The 22,769-nt window shown below is 34.0% G+C and overlaps 2 protein-coding genes, 1 long non-coding RNA gene and 2 pseudogenes across 7 annotated transcripts; 3 read left to right on the top strand and 2 right to left on the bottom strand.

Annotated features, from left to right (window-relative positions):
* The first annotated feature begins 344 nt into the window (after nt 1-344).
* Nucleotides 345-1,939, top strand: LOC144557279 (uncharacterized). 3 transcript variants are annotated; one of them, XR_013512590.1, is made up of 3 exons: nt 345-821; nt 912-1,547; nt 1,677-1,939. It is a non-coding gene; the product is annotated as an uncharacterized LOC144557279 (long non-coding RNA). The 3 variants fall into 3 exon arrangements; XR_013512589.1 differs by having other exon boundaries at nt 900-1,547; XR_013512588.1 differs by having other exon boundaries at nt 345-1,253; nt 1,384-1,547; nt 1,677-1,938.
* A 4,303-nt stretch (nt 1,940-6,242) lies between these two features.
* On the top strand, nt 6,243-6,566 carry LOC144557098 (protein NRT1/ PTR FAMILY 8.3 pseudogene; annotated as a pseudogene).
* Nucleotides 6,567-8,289: 1,723 nt separating this feature from the next.
* Nucleotides 8,290-12,729, top strand: LOC144556881 (protein NRT1/ PTR FAMILY 8.3-like). Of its 2 annotated transcripts, none has more exons than XM_078305368.1 (6): nt 8,290-8,425; nt 8,588-8,693; nt 9,199-9,416; nt 9,516-10,069; nt 11,199-11,691; nt 12,379-12,729. In XM_078305368.1, exons 1-6 carry the CDS (start codon nt 8,393-8,395, stop codon nt 12,706-12,708), a joined length of 1,734 nt encoding a protein of 577 aa, XP_078161494.1. In that variant the 5' UTR covers nt 8,290-8,392; the 3' UTR covers nt 12,709-12,729. The 2 variants fall into 2 exon arrangements, with proteins under 2 accessions (XP_078161494.1, XP_078161495.1); XM_078305369.1 differs by having other exon boundaries at nt 8,357-8,483; nt 9,199-9,372.
* A 1,780-nt stretch (nt 12,730-14,509) lies between these two features.
* On the bottom strand, nt 14,510-17,921 carry LOC144557097 (membrane steroid-binding protein 1 pseudogene; annotated as a pseudogene).
* Nucleotides 17,922-20,340: 2,419 nt separating this feature from the next.
* Nucleotides 20,341-22,451, bottom strand: LOC144556798 (membrane steroid-binding protein 1-like). 2 transcript variants are annotated; one of them, XM_078305245.1, is made up of 3 exons: nt 22,043-22,440; nt 20,679-20,965; nt 20,341-20,645 (listed from the first exon to the last, which is right to left on the bottom strand). In XM_078305245.1, the coding sequence occupies exons 1-3, from the start codon at nt 22,354-22,356 to the stop codon at nt 20,548-20,550; spliced, it is 699 nt and encodes a 232-aa protein (XP_078161371.1). In that variant the 5' UTR covers nt 22,357-22,440; the 3' UTR covers nt 20,341-20,547. The 2 variants fall into 2 exon arrangements, with proteins under 2 accessions (XP_078161371.1, XP_078161370.1); XM_078305244.1 differs by having other exon boundaries at nt 20,341-20,965; nt 22,043-22,451.
* Nucleotides 22,452-22,769: the final 318 nt, after the last annotated feature.

The raw sequence follows: 22,769 nt of genomic DNA, 5'->3' as shown, positions 1-22,769 counted from the left end.
CATAAATTTATTTGTTTTGAAAAATCTAGGCATTGACAGAAAAGTACGCCTTCTCTAGGCTTGAAAACAAATGAAAAGAACCATTAATTTATATTTTATTTGAATCATCAAGAAAAAATTATTTTTATTTGTATAAATTGTGGAACATTTCTGCAGTTTTGGATGGTATGAAAATAAAGAACTTTCGCAATGAATCAAGGGAATTTTGAGGCAATAAATAAGAAACTTCTAAATACTCACAAAACAAAGAATTATGGGTAATTATAATTTCCCCCCAAGTCAAATCCCCCGAAAATCCCCGGACCGTTTTGGATAAGATTTCAACTGTTTTTTAACGGTTCAACTTCAAATTACTTTATTTAAAAATCCAATTTCTCTGATCTATTTTCCCGTTTTCTTTGCTCTCTCTTCAAAAATTTTGATCACATAGATCCGACCCGACCTCCCCTCCGACAGCCACCCCTCCGACGACCTCCGACAGCCTCTATCCCGATCTGACAGCCTCCTCTCCGACAACCTCCCCTCCGACGACCACTGCTTCGACAAGTCTCTGAACCTCCGACGGCCTCGATCCTGATCTGACGGCCTCCTCTCCGACGACCTCCCATCCGACGGCCACCGCTCCGACAAGTCTCTGAACCTGCAACGACCTCCGATGGCCTCCTTGCCGACAACCTCCCCTCCGACGGCCACTGCTCCGACAAGTCTCTGAACCTCCAACGGCCTCGATCCCGATCTGACGGCCTCCTCTCCGACAATTTCCCCTCCGACGGCCTCGATCTGTCTATGTCCATGATTCTCTCCGAGCTCACCACTTCAAGGTATCTGATGATGGATTTCTTTTGGATCGATTTAAATTGCTCGTGCTTTCTTTTTCACCCTCGATTTTCTCTGATAAGATCGTGGAACAGTTCAAATGCGAGAATTGTGGTGAAGGACGAGGAGACGCCAAGGCGATTGCCATGGTGACGGAGGCGACTGAGTATACCATTAAGCTTTCTTTTTGATTCCGTACTTCCATTTTTTAGTTCATTTACTGTGGAGCTTAGTTGCTAGGTAGGGCTTGTTTGAATTTGTGTGTTCATTTGAACTTTTCTTTCGTAAGCTGCTTTGAAGTAATTTGATTTGATTAGAAGTACAGTGAGAGGTGTTTGTGATGATTTTTTGGTATAGAAGAAATCTTTTCAGTCACATTCTAGAGAAGCTGAAAGCAAAGGATCATGATTGGAGAAAAGGAGATGCTCACATTACTGGTACCAAATCTTTGGAATAATATTAGTAACAACAATATTGTCAACGATAGCCATACCACATTATCTGTAATAGCAGTATATGTAATTTTAACAAAATTGACTAATTATCCTACACATTGGTGCCAAGCAGTATCTTGCAGATCATCCTTCTCCAGTTGACTGGCATTTGCAAAGCGCAAAGCCCGGTTTGACCCGCTCCACATTCTTGGACCAGGTCAAGTTACTATCATCTGTGCTGTTATTGTGCCAGGGTCACAGGCTGAAATGAGACTCGCCTGAGTGCTGAACTCATGAGTGAGTAGTGTTAGATTGATTCTAATTTGAGTTTACTGAAACTTTGGGTACCGGTTGATTTTAATGATTAGATAGTGAACTTTGAACTGTGTTTAATTTGCATTTTTTTTTACTTCATTTCCTTGTCAGACCTTTGCAGGTGTTTATTTTTTCAGTTTTGTGCTATGCGTACCAGCACACAATGACACAATTGGATCCAGATGTTTACAGCAGGCAAGGCTTTCAATGATACACCTTAATATGGATTTAATAGATTATACTTTGTTTTATTTCAATTGGCTTTTAGTAGTTATTTTAACTATATAGTGTATGAACTGTGTATGACTGTACTGGTATTAAGTACTAAGAAATTACAGGAAAAACAAATTTAAAAAAAAATAGAGGTGTGTGAACGAATATTTCAACGTGTATGAATGAATAGTTGATGTCTTAGGTATTAATAGTGAGTATGGCTAATATAACATCAATGTCGTTTCAGTCTATATAACACCAACTTCAAAACCTATCAAATCGGGTTCAAATGGTGAATCCAAACTGTTCAAACCAATTTACTTTATGAGTGATGCGTTTACATGCAAACTTTTTATATTTTCGAGTTATTTTAGTATCAAATCAAGCGGCAAAAAAATTAAAAAATGAATGTATTAAAATTAACTTAAAGTAGCAAGTTATTTCCAAAGAACAAAGCTTCATTAATGGTGAATTAGACTTCACTAAGAAATGACAAAAAAAATTTTTTAAAAAAAAATAGAGATATGAATACTTGATATCTTGGATATGAATTTTTCAACGTATATGTATGAATACTTGATATTTTATGAATGAATACTTCAATGTAAATAGATGAATACTCCATATTACACATTAATATCATCAATTTCCAAAAAAAAATTGTAACAAAATATATTTATCTAACAATATGTTGAAATAAAGTACTCTACAATGTAAATATTCACACATCAATGCACAAGTGTGAATACTTTCTATTAAATTTGTTTTTTTTCTTAATAATATTGTTATCATTACTTTAATAATTTTGTTTTGAAAAAAAAATAGAGGTATACGAATGAATACTTTAACGTGTATGAATGAATACTTGTACAACGGACAACTCGAAAATATATCATTATGGATCTCATTTAAAAGATAAAATTGTGTAGAAAACACTCGTAGTTTTAGATTTGTAAAATTCCTCACATATCGTCAGAAATATTGTTTAAATTGAATGGAGAAGAAAAAATCATCTCTAAAAACGTGTAAAAGATGGATGAGTGATGTGTCCAGTTTACATATTTATACTTGCACGACGAGGATGAATACTTTCTTGATGAGGTATGAATACTTCCATGACGAGAGATGAATACTTGTGCAACAGACAACTCGAAAGTATGTCATCATGGATCTTATTTGAAAGATAAAAATTGTGTAGAAAATATTCGTGGTTTTAGTTTTGCAAAATTCCTCACAGATCGTCAGAAATATTGGTTAGATTGAACGGAGAAACAAAACCACCTCTAAAAACGTGTAAAAGATGGATGAGTGATTTGTCCAGTTTTTAATTTGCACTTGCACGACGAGGATGAATACTTTCTCGATGAGAGATGAATACTTGTGCAACGGACAACTCAAAAGTATGTCATTATGGATCTCATTTGAAATATAAGATTATGTAGAAAATATTCGTGGTTTTAGATTTGCTAAATTTCTCACCGATCGTCAGAAATATTGATTAGATTGAACGGAGAAAAAAAACCCACCTCTAAAAACGTGTAAAAGATGGATGAGTGATGTGTCCAGTTTTTATATTTTCACTTACACGACAAGAATGAATATTTTCTTGATGATGATGAATACTTGTGCAACGAACAACTCGAAAGTATGTCATCATGGATCTCATTTGAAAGATAAAATTATGTAGAAAACATTCGTGGTTTTAGATTTACAAAATTCCTCACCGATCGTCAGAAATATTGATTAGATTGAACGGGAAAAAAAAACCACCTCTAAAAATGTGTCCATTTTTTTTTTTAAATACTTAATATATTAGTTATGAATACTTGATGTGTTATAGATGAATACTTGATACATTATACATAAATACTTGCGCGCGCCAGTTTTAAAATCTTTCAAATATTAGATGGTCCCCAAATAGTAAGTGGTCCCCCTAGGTAGTTAGTAGTTATCCAGGTAGTTAATAACTGGGGGATAAATGGGGAATTGTTACAGGGGATAGCTAGGTTCTCCCAAGAATTATATCCTTAATTCATTGTTGATTTAGAGAAGATTGGTTGACTAAAAGAGCGATATATCAGAAGTGGTTACAGTGCCCATAGCTTATATGATAATTAGCTGGCTGGTGTTTAGTTAATTTTCTCATTAATTAATTGATTATTTTCTTTTATAGACATAAAGAAAGACATGCTTTTTTCAGTTTTTTATGCTTTAGAAACTATTTAAAATTATTTGGCTTGTTTTTATATCAGCGTCGTCTCAATTCAACTGCACCTGTGCCGGAATTTTTATAAATATCCAAATCAAATAACAAATTACGGAATCTACCCTGTTTTGCAATGAAATTCGAAAAATACCCAATCCGGTTATCCAATAACCGGATTTAATACAAATGTCCGGTTACCCACTCCCCGGACTCAACAAAACAAATCCGGTTAATGGTTAACCGGATTTGTGCCTTTTGTGTTTTTTTTTTTTTTTGAAAACAGAAATTTTTTATTATTTTTTATTTTTTGTATTAAAATATTAGAAATGTTGAATATCTTTCTTTGAAAATAGATGGAATACAATATAATTTGATTTATTAGAAAAACTGCAACAAATAACTCGGATCAATATTTTTCAGATCGGATTTTTCGCGGCTGTAAGAAAAATTAATATATTTATTTATGTGTTATTGGAAAAAAATAAAAATAATTAGATTCTGAGTTATTGATCCCGGTTCAAAAGTCACTTCTAGGGAGTGTAGTAATATTAGGTTTCTATGCGGTATGCGGAAGGGCACCGCATACCGCATATACGGTATGCGGCCGCATATGCGGATTTCTATGCGGATTTATATATGCGGATTTTAAAATAAGAATTCATATATATTTGAAAATTGAAATACATAGTAATACAAATAGGAATAAGAATTTATGAGTACAAATAGAAATACATAGTAATGACAACATGCCAATATCATCAGTAATAGTAAATTAGTAATACAGAGTAATACATTTCCTTGAGAATTACAGTAACATGTTACTGTTATTCCGATTCCAACATCAATGAAGTCCAATGGTTGGGATCTAAATAACAGGTTCAAGGAATAACAGCTGATTTATTATCAGTTTGGTCAGGTAAAAACCAACAAGTTCTGTAACAGTACAAATACATAATAATACATAGTAATACAAATACAAATACAAATAATTAGAACAAAAAAACAGGTTCAAGGATTATATGCGGCCTGTTAAAACATATGCGGCCTAATATGCGGCCGCATATGCGGAACCGCATATTAAACCGCATATTGATTTTCTATGCGGTTCGGAACCGCATACGCATATTACCTAATATTACTACACTGCTTCTAGGTAATCCAGAAAATATTGTGATCCTTCTAGTACATTTAATTTATAAAAAGTTGTATCTATTTTTGAAAAAAATCAAAAACTTTAATTTATTTAATGATTGTTTTTCAAAAAGAATTCTCAAAATAGATACAACTTTTTATAAATTAAATGTACTAGAAAAGTCACAATATTTTCTGGATTACCTAGAAATGACTTTTGAACCGGGATCAATAACTCAGAATCTAATTATTTTTATTTTTTTCCAATAACACATAAATAAATATATTAATTTTTCTTACAGCCGCGAAAAATCCGATCTGAAAAATATTGATCCGGATTATTTGTTGCAGTCTTTCTAATAAATCAAATTATATTGTATTACATCTATTTTCAAAGAAATATATTCAACATTTCTAATATTTTAATACAAAAAAAAATTTCTGTTTTCAAAAAAAAAAAAAAAACACAAAAGGCACAAATCCAGTTAACCATTAACCGGATTTGTTTTGTTGAGTCCGGGGAGTGGGTAACCGGACATTTGTATTAAATCCGGTTATTGGATAACCGGATTGGGTATTTTTCGAATTTCATTGCAAAACATGGTAGATTCTGTAATTTGTTATTTGATTTGGATATTATAAAAATTTCGGGCACCTGTGTATGTTCAGTCTTTTATTATTTGTTAAATTTTAATACTTATCATGACCAAATCATGGCATAAAAGTCTCTATAAAATCCATTCCGTACTATGGATCAATATCTCCATTTTGAATAAATTCCAAAAAGTTAAACATTAACCTCTGTAACTACAATAATGTTGAATTTTGAGAAAAAAAATTACTTCTATTGATTTCTTTTCTATAGGCTATAGAATTTAAAGAGCCATTAAAATATTTTCTAATTACATAATTTTCTATATCTGCTAATAAATACTAACTGACCTCTAATTGATTCTTTATCTTCAACAAATAATGTTTGACAGGTTTCTCCACAAAGCAGCTACAATAACAGAAGCTGAAAATAATGTAACAGTGACACAGTCGAAGAGATAAAAATACTGGTACGAATGTTCCCTATCTGGGCCACAACTATAGTATTCTCCGCTGTGCATGCGCAGATGTAAACAATGTTTGTTGAGCAAGGCGCAGTTCTCGACACAACCGTCAGATCATTTAAAATACCTCCTGCTTCTCTCTCCACCTTTGATGCGGTGACTGTGATTGTATGGGTCCCGATTTATGACAGCATTCTAGTACCATTTGTGAGGAGGTTTACAGGGAAGGAGAGGGGGTTTTCAGAGCTCCAGAGAATGGGGATTGGGTTGTTTATTTCGATCTTGGCCATGGCAGCCGCAGCTTGCCTCGAGATTCGGAGGCTAGCAATTGCTAAACAGGATGGGTTGATTGATAAGCTGGTAGGCGCGGTGCCACTCAGTATTTTGTGGCAGTAAGTAATTACTACACCTTTATTTCTTATGATAGATAATTTGGAACCAGTAATTACTACACCTTGTTTTGACTATTTACTGTTAAATACAGTAACAAATATAAATCATCACGGCTACCATCAATTTCTGGAATTTATTGGGACAAATTTATTCCTAAAAACTAAGACTGGTAACTGGTAAGTGATAAAACAACAATTTTTAGAGGTTACTGTACAAATTGTAATTGCACATTTTCCAGACAATTTTTATATATTTAGAAAGTTAAAATTACAGTTTTTTCATAATACCAACAAAAACAGTAATGTTAAAAATAACGATTGCACATCTTGTCAAGTAATTTAATACCAGTGAGGCTATGGTACTATGCCTAACATGGATTGGTTCCTAATATAGATCAATATTTTCGTTTTTAAAATTTAAACAGTCAATTTGAACTATTCAACATGATCACCTTACGAAAATATACTTATAAATTAAATTTTACATTTTTTTTCAAATTTCTTTACTTTTTTTAGATAGGTAAAAAATTACTTGAGCTAAAGATTTTATGCTATTAATTGATTTTTTTTACATAGTTAAAAAAATAGTAAATTATTTGAAAAATAAATAAAAATTTAGTCTGCACAAGTATTTTTCATATGGAGACATGTTGAATGGTTCATATCGACTCTTTGACTTTAAAAACAAAAATATTGATCCATAATTCGGACCAAACCACGTTATGCATATTACCAACTTTTTACTGTTTTAGTGTAATTTTTTGTTTCAATATAATTTTTTTAATATATAACTTTGTACCAACTTTTTACTATTGTTTAGCACAAAAAACCTTATGCAATAAAAATACGAGTTTTCGATCCAATTCGGTCCATTCCGATCAAATCATCCGATTCCGATTTCATAATTAAGTGACTGATTCCGATTTTGCAAATCATGAATGTAACATTGCTCTTGCCAGCAATATTTATTTTGGTAACATTATCCTCAAAGGTTTAAATAGCGTTTATCGCGTCATAGTGGACTAGTTAAAAAAACAGCGCTATGCTCAAATAGTGCCGCTATAATAGCGCGCTATAGCACTGATAACGCCATAGCTTTTATGGTCCGAAAACATAGCACTGCTATAGCGCGCTATTTAGAACCTTAATTTATTCTTAAAAGCTGTTGAGGCCTTGAGGGCCATACAAAAGAAACAGAGAGTGGATTAGGTTAAATATATCTATTTTTTTAATTTGGAGTCCTAGCGAAATGTTACCTAATACAATGTTCTTTAGTCATTACTATTAAATTAAAGTATTGTTGTGCTACATATCAAAAAATCATTTTAAGAATAAAAATAGAGATCAACTTGCAAGCCTCATAAAAGACGCTTATTGGGTTACACATGGAGCTCCTTTTCTTTACAGTTGGTTCCTCATTAAAGCGGGCCCATGCTGCTTTTAGGAGAGACATATTTCTTCTACACCACGTTCATCCAAAAATTAATTAAGCTCTTTGTTGATGACACGTCTCTTGCCCATTTAAATATTAACCGATCAGATTTTAATCTTTCGCGCGAATCTTAATGGGCTTGTATCTTTTCGTATTGGATTTCCGCTAAAGTAACCCAAATTTTAATTTTAGATTAAAACCGTTCGATATGGCTCGGATTCTGATCAGACGGTCACAATCCAATTTTAAAATTAGAGATACTTTAGGGATCCTGACCATCTCGTTCACATTCCCAGTTTTTTCTTCCCTTCGCGCCCCCCCTCTCTCTCTCTCTCTGTACCTCGCCTGCTTGATCGTTCTATCTTGTTCGGGTGTCATACTGTGCTTCGTTTGAATTTATGGAAGACCTGGAGCAGCACCTGCTACTAGAGGTTACTGTTTTTCTAATTTCGATCTAATATTTAGCTTTTCAGAGATACTTTTGATAAGGTTATTAGCTTCTCTGATCTGTGACAATCTTTGTTCAACTAATTTCCAAGTAATTTAGTTAGTGTATTTTAGTCTAATTTAATTAATTTTGCTATTATTCATAGGATGTGAACAATGGAGAGTTTACTGGGGATGGATCTGTTGATATCAAAGGAAACCCTATCAAGAAACAAGGCACTGGCAACTGGAGAGCTTGCCCTTTTATTTTAGGTACTTGATAAAAACTGTGGTATAAATAATACTCCTATGCTATGGTACTATGCATAGCACATATTGGTTCGTACTATGGATCAATATGTTCATAATTAAAGTTCAAATAGTCGATCCGAACCGTTCAAAATGATCTTCATATGAAAATGTACATGTAGATCAAATTTTACCTTTTTTAGAATTTTTTTACTATTTTTTTAGATAGGTAGAAAATCACTTGATCTAAAGATTCTAGACTATTCAAAAGTAGTGATTTTCTACCTATCTAAAAAAATAGTAAAAAAATCCTAAAAAAGGTAAAATTTGATCTACATGTACACTTTCATATGAAGTCATTTTGAATGGATCATAGTACGGACCAATGTACGCTATGCATAGTACCATAGCCTCACTCCAAACTCTTTTTCTTGGTTTAATAGAAGTTTTAAGTAAGCAATGACCTACTTTCAAATAAAAAAACAGCAAAAATGCTAATAGTATAATTAACCATGAAAAAATAAAACAGGAAATGAGTGCTGTGAGCGTCTGGCATACTACGGCATATCAACAAATCTGGTAACTTATCTTACAAGAAAACTGCATCAAGGAAATGCATCGGCCGCAAGTAGTGTTACCACTTGGGCCGGGACTTGCTATCTGACCCCACTTATAGGCGCAATATTTGCCGATGCCTACTGGGGTAGGTACTGGACAATTGCTGTTTTCTCTATTATATACTTTGTTGTAAGTCATTCGCTTTCTTAATATGAATATTATTGTGAATCAGAGGATCTTAAATGTAAATTTACCTGACAATTAACTGTTATTGCATCTATGGTACAGGGAATGGGTACACTAACACTCTCTGCATCGGTACCGATATTAAAACCGCCACCATGTGATGGAGATATCTGCCCCGAGGCAAGCTTAACTCAATATGGTGTGTTCTTCCTCGGTTTGTACCTGATTGCACTTGGTACCGGTGGCATCAAACCGTGCGTCTCTTCCTTTGGTGCTGATCAATTTGATGATACTGACCCTGCCGAGCGGGTCCAGAAAGGATCCTTCTTCAACTGGTTTTATTTCTCGATTAATATCGGTGCTCTTATTTCTAGTACCTTGTTGGTTTGGATACAGGATAATAGGGGTTGGGGTTTAGGGTTTAGTATACCAACTGTTTTCATGGGTCTGGCAATTATAAGTTTTTTTGCTGGTACGCCATTGTACCGTTTTCAGAAACCAGGCGGGAGTCCAGTTATGAGAGTTTGCCAGGTGGCAGTGGCGTCAGTACGAAAATGGAGTGTTGAAGTACCAAGTGATAGTTCACAATTGTATGAGATGAAGAAGGGATCAGCAATTGAAGGGAGCCGGAAATTGGAGCACAGTGATGAGCTTAGGTATTACTTATAATCCCTATTATGGTTTCGTCTTTTGCAAACTGGTACAAGATTTTTTTGTCATATTTGCAGTAATCTAACCTTTTCGAAAATGGCAATACCTAACATTTTGAAAACCTTGCAAATATCATTGGATAATTGAAATTGCTGTCAAGGCCGAACTAAATTATCCAATATTTTTAAATGTTAGCATGACCAATTTGATTTGATAAATTAGCACAAAGTTGATTTCTGAATTTTCATATCTCAGAGGTTGAGGCAAAATTATGAACATTCAGTGCAATACATCTTTCCTTACTATTACTAAAACAAATTTGGTGATATTTGTAAATATGAAAAGATTTGGTCATTATATGCAAAGAGCCTTCCTTATTTTTTTTTTTTTAAAGTTAGTAGCTTTTAAGTGCCAACTAACAATTTCATTGATAAAAAAACGGACTTACAACGAGTCAAATGGCTCCAATACTAAATCTATTTTTTTATTCTCAAAAAATTCTCCAAACTACTCTAAATAACTCTAATCTTCTAATCTCACTTATATACACTCATAATTACTCTATTACCTTAATCACTATCGCTCTTTACGATCGGATCCGCTATTTCGACTGCCGTCGCGCTCTGACGCCCAGATCTACTCACCGGCACTTCAATCGAGATGGCATAGAGACTCAACGCTCCAAGCTCCGACAATACCGCACTCTCGGCTCCGATCGGCTCCAGTCCCTCCCCTCTCCCTCATTCTCCTCTCCGTTCGAGGAGGTAGAGCCGAGAGAGAGGGAAGGAGCTATGTCGGAGGTGAGATCTAGATGAGTGAGAGGAATGGACTAAGAGGGAAAGAAAGGGGGAGTGGGGAGGAGGAACCACTGTTGTGGCTAGAACTCGAACCTTCCTTATTGGATCATTTTTGTTTAAATCCCAAAAAGTTAAATTAACCTCTGAAACTACAATAATGATGTATTTCAAGAAGAAAAAAAAAATTATTGATTTATGATATTATTTCAATCTCTTATACTGTCCCTATTTAATTAAAGAGCCATTAAAATATTTTCTAATTCATATATTATTTGCTATATCTGCTAATTAATATAAAAAAATTGATTCTTTATCTTCAACAAATAATCTTTGACAGGTTTCTTGACAAAGCAGCTACAATAACCGAAGCTGAAAAGAAAGGCACAAACTCATACAACCCATGGAGACTTGTAACAGTGACACAAGTCGAAGAACTAAAGATACTGGTACGAATGTTCCCTATCTGGGCCACAACTATAGTATTCTCCGCTGTGCATGCACAGATGTCAACAATGTTTGTTGAGCAAGGCACAGTTCTCGACACAACCGTCGGATCATTTAAAATACCTCCTGCTTCTCTCTCCACCTTTGACGTTGTCACTGTGATTGTATGGGTCCCACTTTATGACAGCATACTAGTACCATTTGTGAGGAGGTTTACAGGGAAGGAGAGGGGGTTTTCAGAGCTCCAGAGAATGGGGATTGGGTTGTTTATTTCGATCTTGGCCATGGCAGCTGCAGCTTGCCTCGAGATTCGGAGGCTAGCGATTGCTAAACAGGATGGGTTGATTGATAAACCGGTAGCAGTACCGCTCAGTATTTTGTGGCAGGTAAGTAATTACTACATCTTGATTTCTTATGATAGATAATCTGGAACCAGCAAATGATCAATTTGCTTAGAAATGGAGTTAAAATTTGAGGTTTGGATCTCTTAATTTGTTTAGCAATTTTTTTTTATTTTTTCAATTTGCTTAGACTGTTAACAATTAAATACAGTAATAAATATAAATCATCATGGCCATCATCTATTTCTGGAACTTATTGAGAATCAATTTATTTGTACTGAAAAACTAAGACTGGTAAGTGATAAAACAACAATTTTTAGAGGTTACTGTACAAATTGTAATTGCACATTTTTCAGAAAATATTTATATATGTAGACAGTTAATATTGCAGTTTCTTCATAATACCAACAAAAACAGTAATGTTAAAAATAACAACTGCACTTCTTGTCAAGTAATTTAATACCAATGAGGCTATGGTACTATGCATAGCGTGGATTGGTTCGTACTTTAGATCAATGTCTTTATTTTCAAAGTTTAAACAATTGATCTTGAACCATTCAACATGATCACCTTATGAAAATATTTTTTTTTTTAAGTTTTGACTATTTTTTTAGATTGATAGAAAATCACTTGATCTAAAAAATTAAACCATTCAAAAGTAGTGATTTTCTACCTATCTAAAAAATAGTAAAAAAATTCTAAAAAATTAAGTGATCGTATCTTCTCACACAGATTCCTCAATACTTCCTGATTGGTGCAGCAGAGGTATTCACCTTCATTGGTAAGCTCGAATTTTTCTACGACCAATCACCCGATGCCATGCGGAGTCTCTGCAGTGCATTGTCTCTCCTAACCAATGCACTCGGAAACTATTTGAGTTCGTTTATTCTAACCCTAGTTACATATTATACTACCAAAGGTGGCAATCCTGGTTGGATCCCTGATAATCTGAATCAGGGACATCTTGATTATTTCTTTTGGTTACTGTCAGGATTAAGTTTTGTTAATCTTTTGGTTTATGTTGTTTGCGCATCAAGGTATATCAGTAAGAAGGCTCATTGATCAATGGAGGCGACCTTGGAACCTCAAATGAATAGTTTTATTGTCAATGTAGAAAAAGTGAAATAATTGTGTCCTACCAATTTTTATTCGTCTTCCTCTCTAATAAATTGTAATGATTCATTTCGGCTCATGAAAACTGAATTAAATTGGGTGATAAGCAATTTGTACATCTAAACAAAATTAAATTCATATCATAATCTTTAACTAAATATCTAGTAAACAAAATATAATAATCAATTGGATGCAAATCAGTTCAGAAATAATGGTACAAGATGATGTGATGTTAGGATTCTTGGCATTTAATATTCAACAGATGCTATGACTCATTAATCACGTTTCATTTTTGGGTGCAACAAATATTGAAATAAAAAGACTGACATGTCGTGACCGCCTCTCCAAATTTAATTGTGACACGTAAAAAGACACGTTTTTTTCTCATTAATTAATTGATTATTTTCTTTTATAGACATACAAGAAGACAGGTTTTTTTTTTCATTTTTTTATGCTTTATATACAACTTAAAATACCTTAGCTGTTTTTAAAATCAGCATCGTCTCAATTCAACTGCACCTCAGTATGTTCATTTTTTTATTATTTGTTAAATTTTAATACATAAATCATGACCAAATCATGGCATAAACGTCTCTATAAAATCCATTACTCTTTGCAAAGTGATTTTGGTATGGCTTCTCTTAGGCTTAGAAAATTAATACTCTCAAAGTGAGGCTATGATACTATGCATAGCGCATATTGGCCTGCGCTATGGATTCAAATTTTTGATTTATAAGTCTTAACAATTGATCCAAATCATTCAACATAGTATCCATATGAATATTCACTTGTAAACTAAATTTTACATTCTTTTAGATGCCAAAATTTTTATTCATATCCTCAAAAAAAAATTACAAACATACTCTCAAATTCCTGAAATTTTGAACTTTGTCCCTACCATTAACTTCTTTTTAAAAAAAAAAAACATGGCTCTACCACTAACTTTGCTAGCGGTAGAACATGATAATTACTGCTAGCAAAACTAGCGGTAACTGTTCTCCAAATATTTGACGTGGCTGCATATAAAATGTCTGTTAATTTTCTAAAATAGATGAAATATTTATTTTTCAGGCAGAACTTTTCGCAGCTGAAATTTTTTTTTTTTTTTTTTAGTTTGTTGCTGGAAAAAAAATAAAAATGTTTGGACTTGAATTATTGATTCCGGTTCTTTAGATCTAGGTACATTCAAATTAAGCTTGATTCCTCTTGCATCTAGTATCATTTCATCATGCTAAAGATGTTTGCAAGCTTAATTTGAGTTCTTGGTACAACAGAATCATAATTTTTCTATTTTCTTTTATTTTACTGTTTTTTACACCTTATTTACCAGTTTTGGTTTTTTCACTCACACATTGGGCCTGGTATAGGGTTAGGGGACTGGTACAGAGCTCTTGTACAAGCTAACAATAATTTCAGATGGTTGTGTACCCAACCGCTCAATATGATTTCTTAGTAAACAAATTGATGTGTGTATCATCACCACCATCTATTTGAGAGGGGATGTCAAGATGTGAATCAAAATTTGTGTTATCTTTGAGATTCTCATATGCATCTTAGTTTAAAATGTTTCTCTCTAGCATATCTTTGTTCAAAATGTAGGAATTGTATTATGGTAGTCAATATTCTTCTAAAAGAATAGGATGTAATTCATGTATATAAACCGAGGATATTGTCTTTGTGAGATAAACAAATATTCATTCAGAAAAAAAAATTTGTCAATCAAATCTATCATATATATGTTTAATTTCTTTCACATCTTCGTCTTTTGAACCCGAACTAGTATCCTTTGTATCACCCTCTGTCGTCGGGATTGTTTATGCCACATCACCATGGCTCTCCAGGGCACTCTCAGCATTACTAGGGCTGACATCAGCAGTCACTTCTGACATCACCTCAGGTTTCTTAAGGGCTCCCACCATAACATAATTGTTCATGAACTTGTTTTCCCAATCTTGTAGCGCATCAAGCTCAAATGGGTCGAGGCCAGAGATGTCACTTGTCAGATCAGATCCTCGGGTTCAAAAGACACCTTAGCCAGTGCTCGGCTCGAATCTCGACCCGCAAACAATGCATACGGCCCACCTGGTCCATAATACATCCTGCATTTACGACCCAAACCATTAAAACTTCAAAATATAACCTAACTTTGTAGTCAAAACATTAAAACTGCGGCAGAGCTAAATTCAAGCATCAGCTCTTAAATAAAACTTAATTAGTAAACATATTTAAAATTAAAAAAACAAAAGTTTGAAAACCAAACAGATGAAATGTGTCTGGTACGTACATGGAAGTCACTAAAATCCATTACAAATAAGTTAATACAAACAATATTATTAGGTTCTGATGATACAACAAACTTTTTCTCTCTATCGACTCGAACGGAGAGAAAATTGAGAGAGAGGAGTGAACAGAGTCGACCAAAGCTGATGTGAGCACGGTATCATCAGAACTCAAAGCATTGAGTCCCCCATCTCAATCAGAGCACGACAGTAAGTAGATCTGGTCATCAGAGTGCAGCGATTCAGGCGAGAACAGATCCGATCATGGAGAGAGATGGAGAATAAGATAATAGAGTGATTAAGAATGTAGATAAATAGGATTAGAGTAATAGAGTAGTATAGAGGGATTGATGAGAATAAATTAATAGATTTAGGAATTATAGTCATTTGATTCGTTGTAAATACATTTTTATCAATGAAATCGTTAGTAGACATTTAAAATCACTAAATTTTCAAAAAGAAAATATAAGTTATGATGGTGATAACTGATGAATAAATAATTGTACGAAAATTGAAGGGAAAACTAGTTATTTGCTACTCCAAAACCTTCAAATTAAAAAAATGTCATCCCGAACTTTGAAATTGTAAAAATGTCACTCTAAATTTGTTTAATTGTAATTTTGCCACCAATACTCAATTATTCTCCTCTTTCTCTCTCTCTCTCCTCTCTTCCTCTCTGAAAGGCAAGACCTTTCGTTTGGAGCCTTCTACAGAGGGGAATTAACGAAATTGGTGAAAGAGAGAAAATACTGTATACAGGTTAGCTTTCTCAGTATTTTCTTTTCTTTTTTGTTTTGTAAGGAATGGTTTATTGTTTCTTCTTTAAGGTATTTTAGTCATTATTTTTATTTTTATTTTTTTAACAAAACTAATACAGAATAAATGGTAAAATTAGGAATTAATGAAGTTTAGAGTGGCATTTTTACAATTTCAAAATTCGAGATGGCATTTTTCCAATTTGAAAGTTTTGGAGTGGCAAATAACCAATTTTCCCAAAATTAAAACATGACATATGAGGCAAAGGACCGATTTTTTTATTTATATCCAAAAAAAAATTGAATTTTAAAAACTAACTGAACCGGTTGTGAAATTTTAAATCTACCCAAACCGGTTCACGGTTAACCGGACCAAATTTCTGGTTAACGGTTAACCGGACCCTTTGAAATAGTCCGGTTAACCGGAAATTTGGTTTGGGTCCGGTTAACGGTTAACCGGATTTGTGCATTTTCCTCTTTTTTTTTTCTTTTTTTTTTCTTTTTTTTTTTGTGAAAACAGAAATTTTTTTTTGTTTTTATTTTTTGTATTAAAATATTAGAAATGTTGAATATATTTCTTTGAAAATAGATGGAATACAATATAATTTGTTTTATTAGAAAGACTGCAACAAATAACCCGGATCAATATTTTTCAGATCGGATTTTTCGCGACTGTAAGAAAAATTAATATATTTCTTTATGTGTTATTGGAAAAAAATAAAAATGGTTAGATTCCGAGTTATTGATCCCGGTTCAAAAGTCACTTCTAGGTAATCTAGAAAATATTATGATCTTTCTAGTACATTTAATTTATTAAAAGTTGTATCTATTTTGAGAATTATTTTTGAATAACAATCATTAAATAAATTAAAGTTTTTATTTTTTTTTTCAAAATAGATACAACTTTTAATAAATTAAATTTATTAGAAAGATCATAATATTTTCTAGATTACTTAGAAGTGACTTTTGAACCGGGATCAATAACTCGGAATCTAAGCATTTTTATTTTTTTCCAATAATACATAAAGAAATATATTAATTTTTCTTACAGCCGCGAAAAATCCGATCTGAAAAATATTGATCCGGGTTATTTGTTGCAGTCTTTCTAATAAAACAAATTATATTGTATTCCATCTATTTTCAAAGAAATATATTCAACATTTCTAATATTTTAATACAAAAAATAAAAAGGAAAATGCACAAATCCGGTTAACCGTTAACTGGACCCAAACCAAATTTCCGGTTAACGGTTAACCGGACTATTTCAAAGGGTCCGGTTAACCGTTAACCGGAAATTTGGTCCGGTTAACCGTTAACCGGAAATTTGGTCCGGTTAACCGTTAACCGGAAATTTGGTCCGGTTAACCGTGAACCGGTTTGGGTAGATTTAAAATTTCACAACCGGTTCAGTTAGTTTTTAAAATTCAATTTTTTTTTTGGATATAAATAAAAAAATCGGGGCAAAGGATGGCATAAAGAAAAATTATTTTGAAGAAAGTTGGTGGTAAAACCTTCATCTCTGAGAATGAGATGGAGATTAATTTGTGCTTTGCCGTATAATTAAATTTTAAGATTAATATCTTTGTGTTTTGCGGTGTCCTAATTAGCCGTGCATGCCAGCAGTGCATCTAACACGTCGTACTTTTGCAATACAATACATATGACTCCAGCAAGCACCAATGTATCCATATTCCATGCAGAAGCACACAAACAGACGGCGATAAGCCAGCCTTTTGCTTCTTCTTCATGTAGGTAATTAAATAACTACTACTCAGACAACATCAAAGCATTAAGAAATCATCAACAGAAGAATTGACCTGCTCTAGGTGACGTCAAAGATCTGGCCTTTGATTGCCATAAGAAGAGGCTTCGTCGGATCAGATCCATCATACGCTTTCAGCTCCTCCTCACTGATTTCACTGACCTGCACCGCCTTGTCAGGATCAACATGTGTTATTGGTGATATGAACGACGAAATAATGGCTATGGAGGCAGTGGCTGTGGTAGTCACGATTGTAACCACCGCAAAAAACATAGCTGGAGAGAGACCTGCTCGGGTTCTGATCATATGCTTTAACTTTCCATTTCCTTTGCAGATGTTGTCCTTTACTAAATCATGCCATGCCATTGTTGTTTAATTTAGGGTAATTAATGTTTTCAAATTGATGGAATTAAGGATGTGTGGAGAGAAAGGGGATGTACAATTGTTGTTTGATTTAAAGGTTGCATAAAATAGAGAAGGTTGAGAGGAATGACTCAAAACTGTGATTTTTTGTGGCTGTTGATGCACATGTTTTGATATGCGATTAAACTATGGATACAAAAGATCAAGAGTTGAGAAACTCTTTGGCACGTCCTGTATGCTCATATTTTTTAATTAAATTTGATTAATTATCACGACCAAATCATGGTATAAAAGTCTATAAAATCCATTACTATGTGTGTAGTGCTTTTACAAACCTGACTGGTATGATACTATGATGTATAGATTTGTTGATTTATGTAATATCTATGCCAAAACTGAGTTTGCATATAAAATTAATATTCTGGCCAGACTGAGTTTGCATATCATGGGTTAGAAAATTAATACTCTTTAGTTACATAAACTTATTTCACATTGGCCATAAATTTTGAGAATTTAAGTTGGCTGTTTCTAAGGGATTAGCAAATAGCAATACCTGGTTAGAGAGAATTTGTCGAAAAGAACATTTCATTGTCATTTTTCAATCATTTGTATATGTTCTTTTTAGGGCTATTGGAAGTACGTGCATACATGACAAGGGAGGGCCTACCAAATCTGAGATCTTTACACAAATGTCTTTTAGCAATTTAAGCAAAAATACTTTGTTGAGACAATCATTTACTGTGAAAGAGATACAAGAAAAAAAAAATAAGCTAGTGCAGATAGCATTAGCTAACAAACATTTTTTATGAAGATGACACACAAACAATCAAACAATGAAGAAATAATAAAACAGTAATGTTTCAGTTAGTATAGACAGCTAAAAGCTAGTTATTGCAAATGCCAAAGTACATGTAACCATAATAACCTTTCTTCATAAACCTCCTAATGTTATATTTTTAAAAAGAACCTTACCAGTAAATATGTATGTTTCATGAATCCTAGACTCGGTTTAATTTCCTGCTTCAAATTTAGTTGGTTACCTAACTAATACAAATAAGGGAAGGTAGAAGGCACTTTGAAACAATCATTTACTGTAAAAGGATACAAGAACAAAAAATAAGCTAGTGCAGAGAGCATTAGCTAACTAATTATCCTTTTTTCTTGTGGTCTTCAGTAAATATCATCCATAAAAGAAATATTTCGAAATTTAATTTCTGCCCAGACTGAGTTTGCATCTCATGGCTTAGAAAGTTAATACTCTTCAGTTACCTACACTTATTTCACACTGGCCATAAATTTTGAGAATTAAAATCCTTACCAGTAAATATGTACGTTTCATGAAACTATTCTAGACTCAAGTTTAATAAGTTCAAATTTATTAGTTGGTTACCTAACTGATACAAATAAGGGAAGGTAGAAGGCACTTTGAAACATACATTTACCGATGGAGAAATTTATTAGATATCTAAATGATAAATGACCAAGTTTTGATGGGTATATAAATAAAATTCTCTTTACCTATGTATAGGGGTGTACAACAGACGGATCGATGATATTTTATTAAAATTTGAATCCAACCCGATTACTCCGGATTAAAAAAATTGTTTACTTGACCCCTATAACCCAATCCAACTCATTTATTTTTTTTTATATACGGATTATTACGGATTATGAGGGTTAGACGGGTTAAACGAGTTATAATTTTGATCAAAAATCTATTATATATCTTTTTACTATTTTTATTAAAATTAGGTACAAATAAAAGTTACAAACATAAATAAAATAGAAATAATTTAGCATATAACATTCATAACAAAAAAAAATATTCAAAATATAACATCTCAAAAAAAAAGGCAGCGACATATAACAATCGCATATAAAATCCACGAAATAAAAAAACATAACAATTCAAATTAAACTTAAAACTCTTAAATATCTTCATAATAGGGACTGGATTGACAGAGCGGAGAGGATTCTACAAGCGCAACAGTATTTATAGTGAAGGATTTGCAATCGATTTGTAGTGGTCAATCTCGGGTTTGAGGCAGATTGAAGACAGATTCGAACCATTTTACCAAGCGTCGTGGGAGAGAGAGCATGCGCCACGCGGAAAGGAGACCAAGGCGTCATGAGCAAAGGAGATCGAGGCGCCAAGGAAACAACCTCATATTGGTAGAAATAAAGAGTGCTTTAAACGTGAGGGAAGGAGTAAATAGAAAGAAAAGTTTTGTAAAAATGTAAAAACGTAGATTTGAGGCCGGATCCGGATATAAACAGGTTATGAGTAACGAGTTTGTCAAAATCCAATGCATACCCAACCCATTAACATCTCAACCCGATAAAATACGGATCGGATCGGACGGGTCGGATGGATCGACAGTATTTTTGTACACCCCTGCCTATGTATCTCAAGACACCAATCTCGTATCAACATATAATTTTCCCTTGAATAATTCCCCAACAAATTAGATATTGCAACATGGAGCACACTTTTATTACAAGAAAATTAATTATTTTACCACCCCTAATATACCAAGAGAAGTCGCCTCATACAAAACAATTACCAAAATAAACAGCTACAATAGCAAGCTCCATGCATGGCTCAATCTATTCCTCTTTTTCTCATCAATTATTCCTCTTTCGCCACAACATCATCAGATCTCTTTTCCTTCACATCTTCATCTTTTGCCCCTGAATCAGTCTCCTTTGCATCACCCTCTGTCTTAGGTACTGTCTCTGCTACATCAGCCTCTGTCTTAGGTACTGTCTCTGCTACATTAGCATGGTTCTCCGGGGCATTCTCGGTATTGCTAGAGCTGACATCAGCAGCCTCTTCTGACACCACCTCAGATTTCTTGATGGTACCCACCTTAACATACTTGCTCATGAACTTGTATTCCCAATCTTGTAGCGCATCAAGCTCAAATGGGCCGAGGCCCGAGATGTCACTTGTCAGATCCTGAGGTTCAAAAGACATCTTAGCCAATGCTCGGCTCGCATCTCGTCCCGCAAACAATGCATACGGTCCACCTGGTCCATAAAACACCCTGCATTTATGGCCGAATAAACGGTAAAATAATTGTAACACAAGTCCCAAACTTCAAAATTATTACCTAACTTAGCAGTCAAAACATTAAACAGCTGCAGAGCTAAAATTTCAAGCATCTTCTCTGATGTTTGGGACAGATACGTCACTAAAAAGAACCAAACAGATGAAATGTGTCTGGCACAGATACGTCACTAAAACCATTACGAGTTAATACAAACAATTTAAGTTCCGGTGATGATGACTGTACGATAATTAAACCAAGGCATATGAGGCAAGGGCAAAGAAAAATTCATTAATTTCTCTTTTTTCCATGTAGCTATCTGAACTATCTTTCTCCCTTATTCTGGCAAGCATCTGAGATATCCCTTTAACTTTAAGACTGCCAACTGGTGGCAATATGGATAGCCTATATAGACAAACATATGACTAGAACATGTACTAACGCATCCATATTCCACGCAGAGGCACACAAAAGCAGTATTTTTTTGTTTATAGAAATAATATTAAAATAAATATAGGGTTCTAGACAGATTACATGGATATTTTGATTTGGTAGAATGAACTGGAAAAAAAAAGTTCAGTCCCTTTAGGGATCCATGCATAGTGGGGCAATTTTTTTTCGTTTTTTACAAAAACAATTCTAAAGGTACCGAAAAAAGTTGCTTCCTTTAGAAGAGACCGAAAAAAAATTCGGCTCTTACTACCGAATCAAAATACCCATGTAATCCGTATAGAACGCTATATTATTTTAATATTATTTATATTAATAAGAAATACTGCACAAACAGACAGGGAATCAAGGATAAGCCAGCCTTTTGCTTCTTCTTCATGTAGGTAACAACAAACTTTACTTGCATTAATTTGCCTACAGACAAAATAACAGATCATAGGTAACTGGAACAAAGGTTATAAACTGATTACTACTCACTCCAACGTGATTGATTGATCATCTCTTGCTAATAAATCTGTCGAATTACTAAATTAGCCAAATTTAACTTGAAACTAAAATCACTGATCACAACTACTAATAAGGCAACAACAAAACATTAAATAATCATCACACGGAAGGATTGACCTGCTCTGGGTGACGTCATAGATCTGGTTTTTGATTGCCATAAGAAGAGGTTTCTTCGGATCAGATCCATCATAAGCTTTCAGCTCCTCCTCGGTGATCTCCCCAAGTTGAACAGGCGGTGGAAGCGGCTCCGATTCCTCAGGAACCGAGTCACGATACCGAGGAGGAGGTGGAGGCGGAGCAAGGAAGGAGGCGACGAGGTGGTAGATGGCGGCGGCGACAGCGACGGCCGTAAAGAAGGCTGCCGGAGAGAGGCCTGTGTAGGCGTGTATCGCATGGCTTAGGGTTTCCCATAACTCCGCCACAGCCACCATAGTTGTTTGGGTTTTCGTTTTTCTTTCTTCTTCTGTGTTGCTCTTTTTTTCCGATTTTTGGAGGGTTTGGTTGAGAGTGTGATATGAAGTATGAACAGCTTAGAAAGTGTGAATATAAGATATTCTTCGATTTCTCAGATTCTGGGTCTGATCCCTAAAGTATCTCAAATTTTGCATTTGGATCGGACTGTTAGATCAGAATCCTTTCCAATCCGGTCCGTGCAAGATAATATTGGACAGTCCAGATCTAATGACAAAAATTGAGGTACTTTAGGAACCGAATTCCTTTTGAGGTGTAGCTGCGCAAGAGATTTTTCCGAGATTTAGGTAAAGATATTGACAGAGCACTGTTTAATTCATGCAGCTCAAGAGCCTGTTTTGACTCTATTGTTCGTGCGCTGCATTAAGTAATA

The sequence above is a fragment of the Carex rostrata genome, chromosome 7 (assembly GCF_964058835.1).
Source record: "Carex rostrata chromosome 7, lpCarRost1.2, whole genome shotgun sequence".
Taxonomy (NCBI): Eukaryota; Viridiplantae; Streptophyta; class Magnoliopsida; order Poales; family Cyperaceae; genus Carex; species Carex rostrata.
The sequence above is the reverse complement of the archived record's forward strand: the minus strand, read 5'-3'. Positions and strand labels throughout refer to the sequence as shown.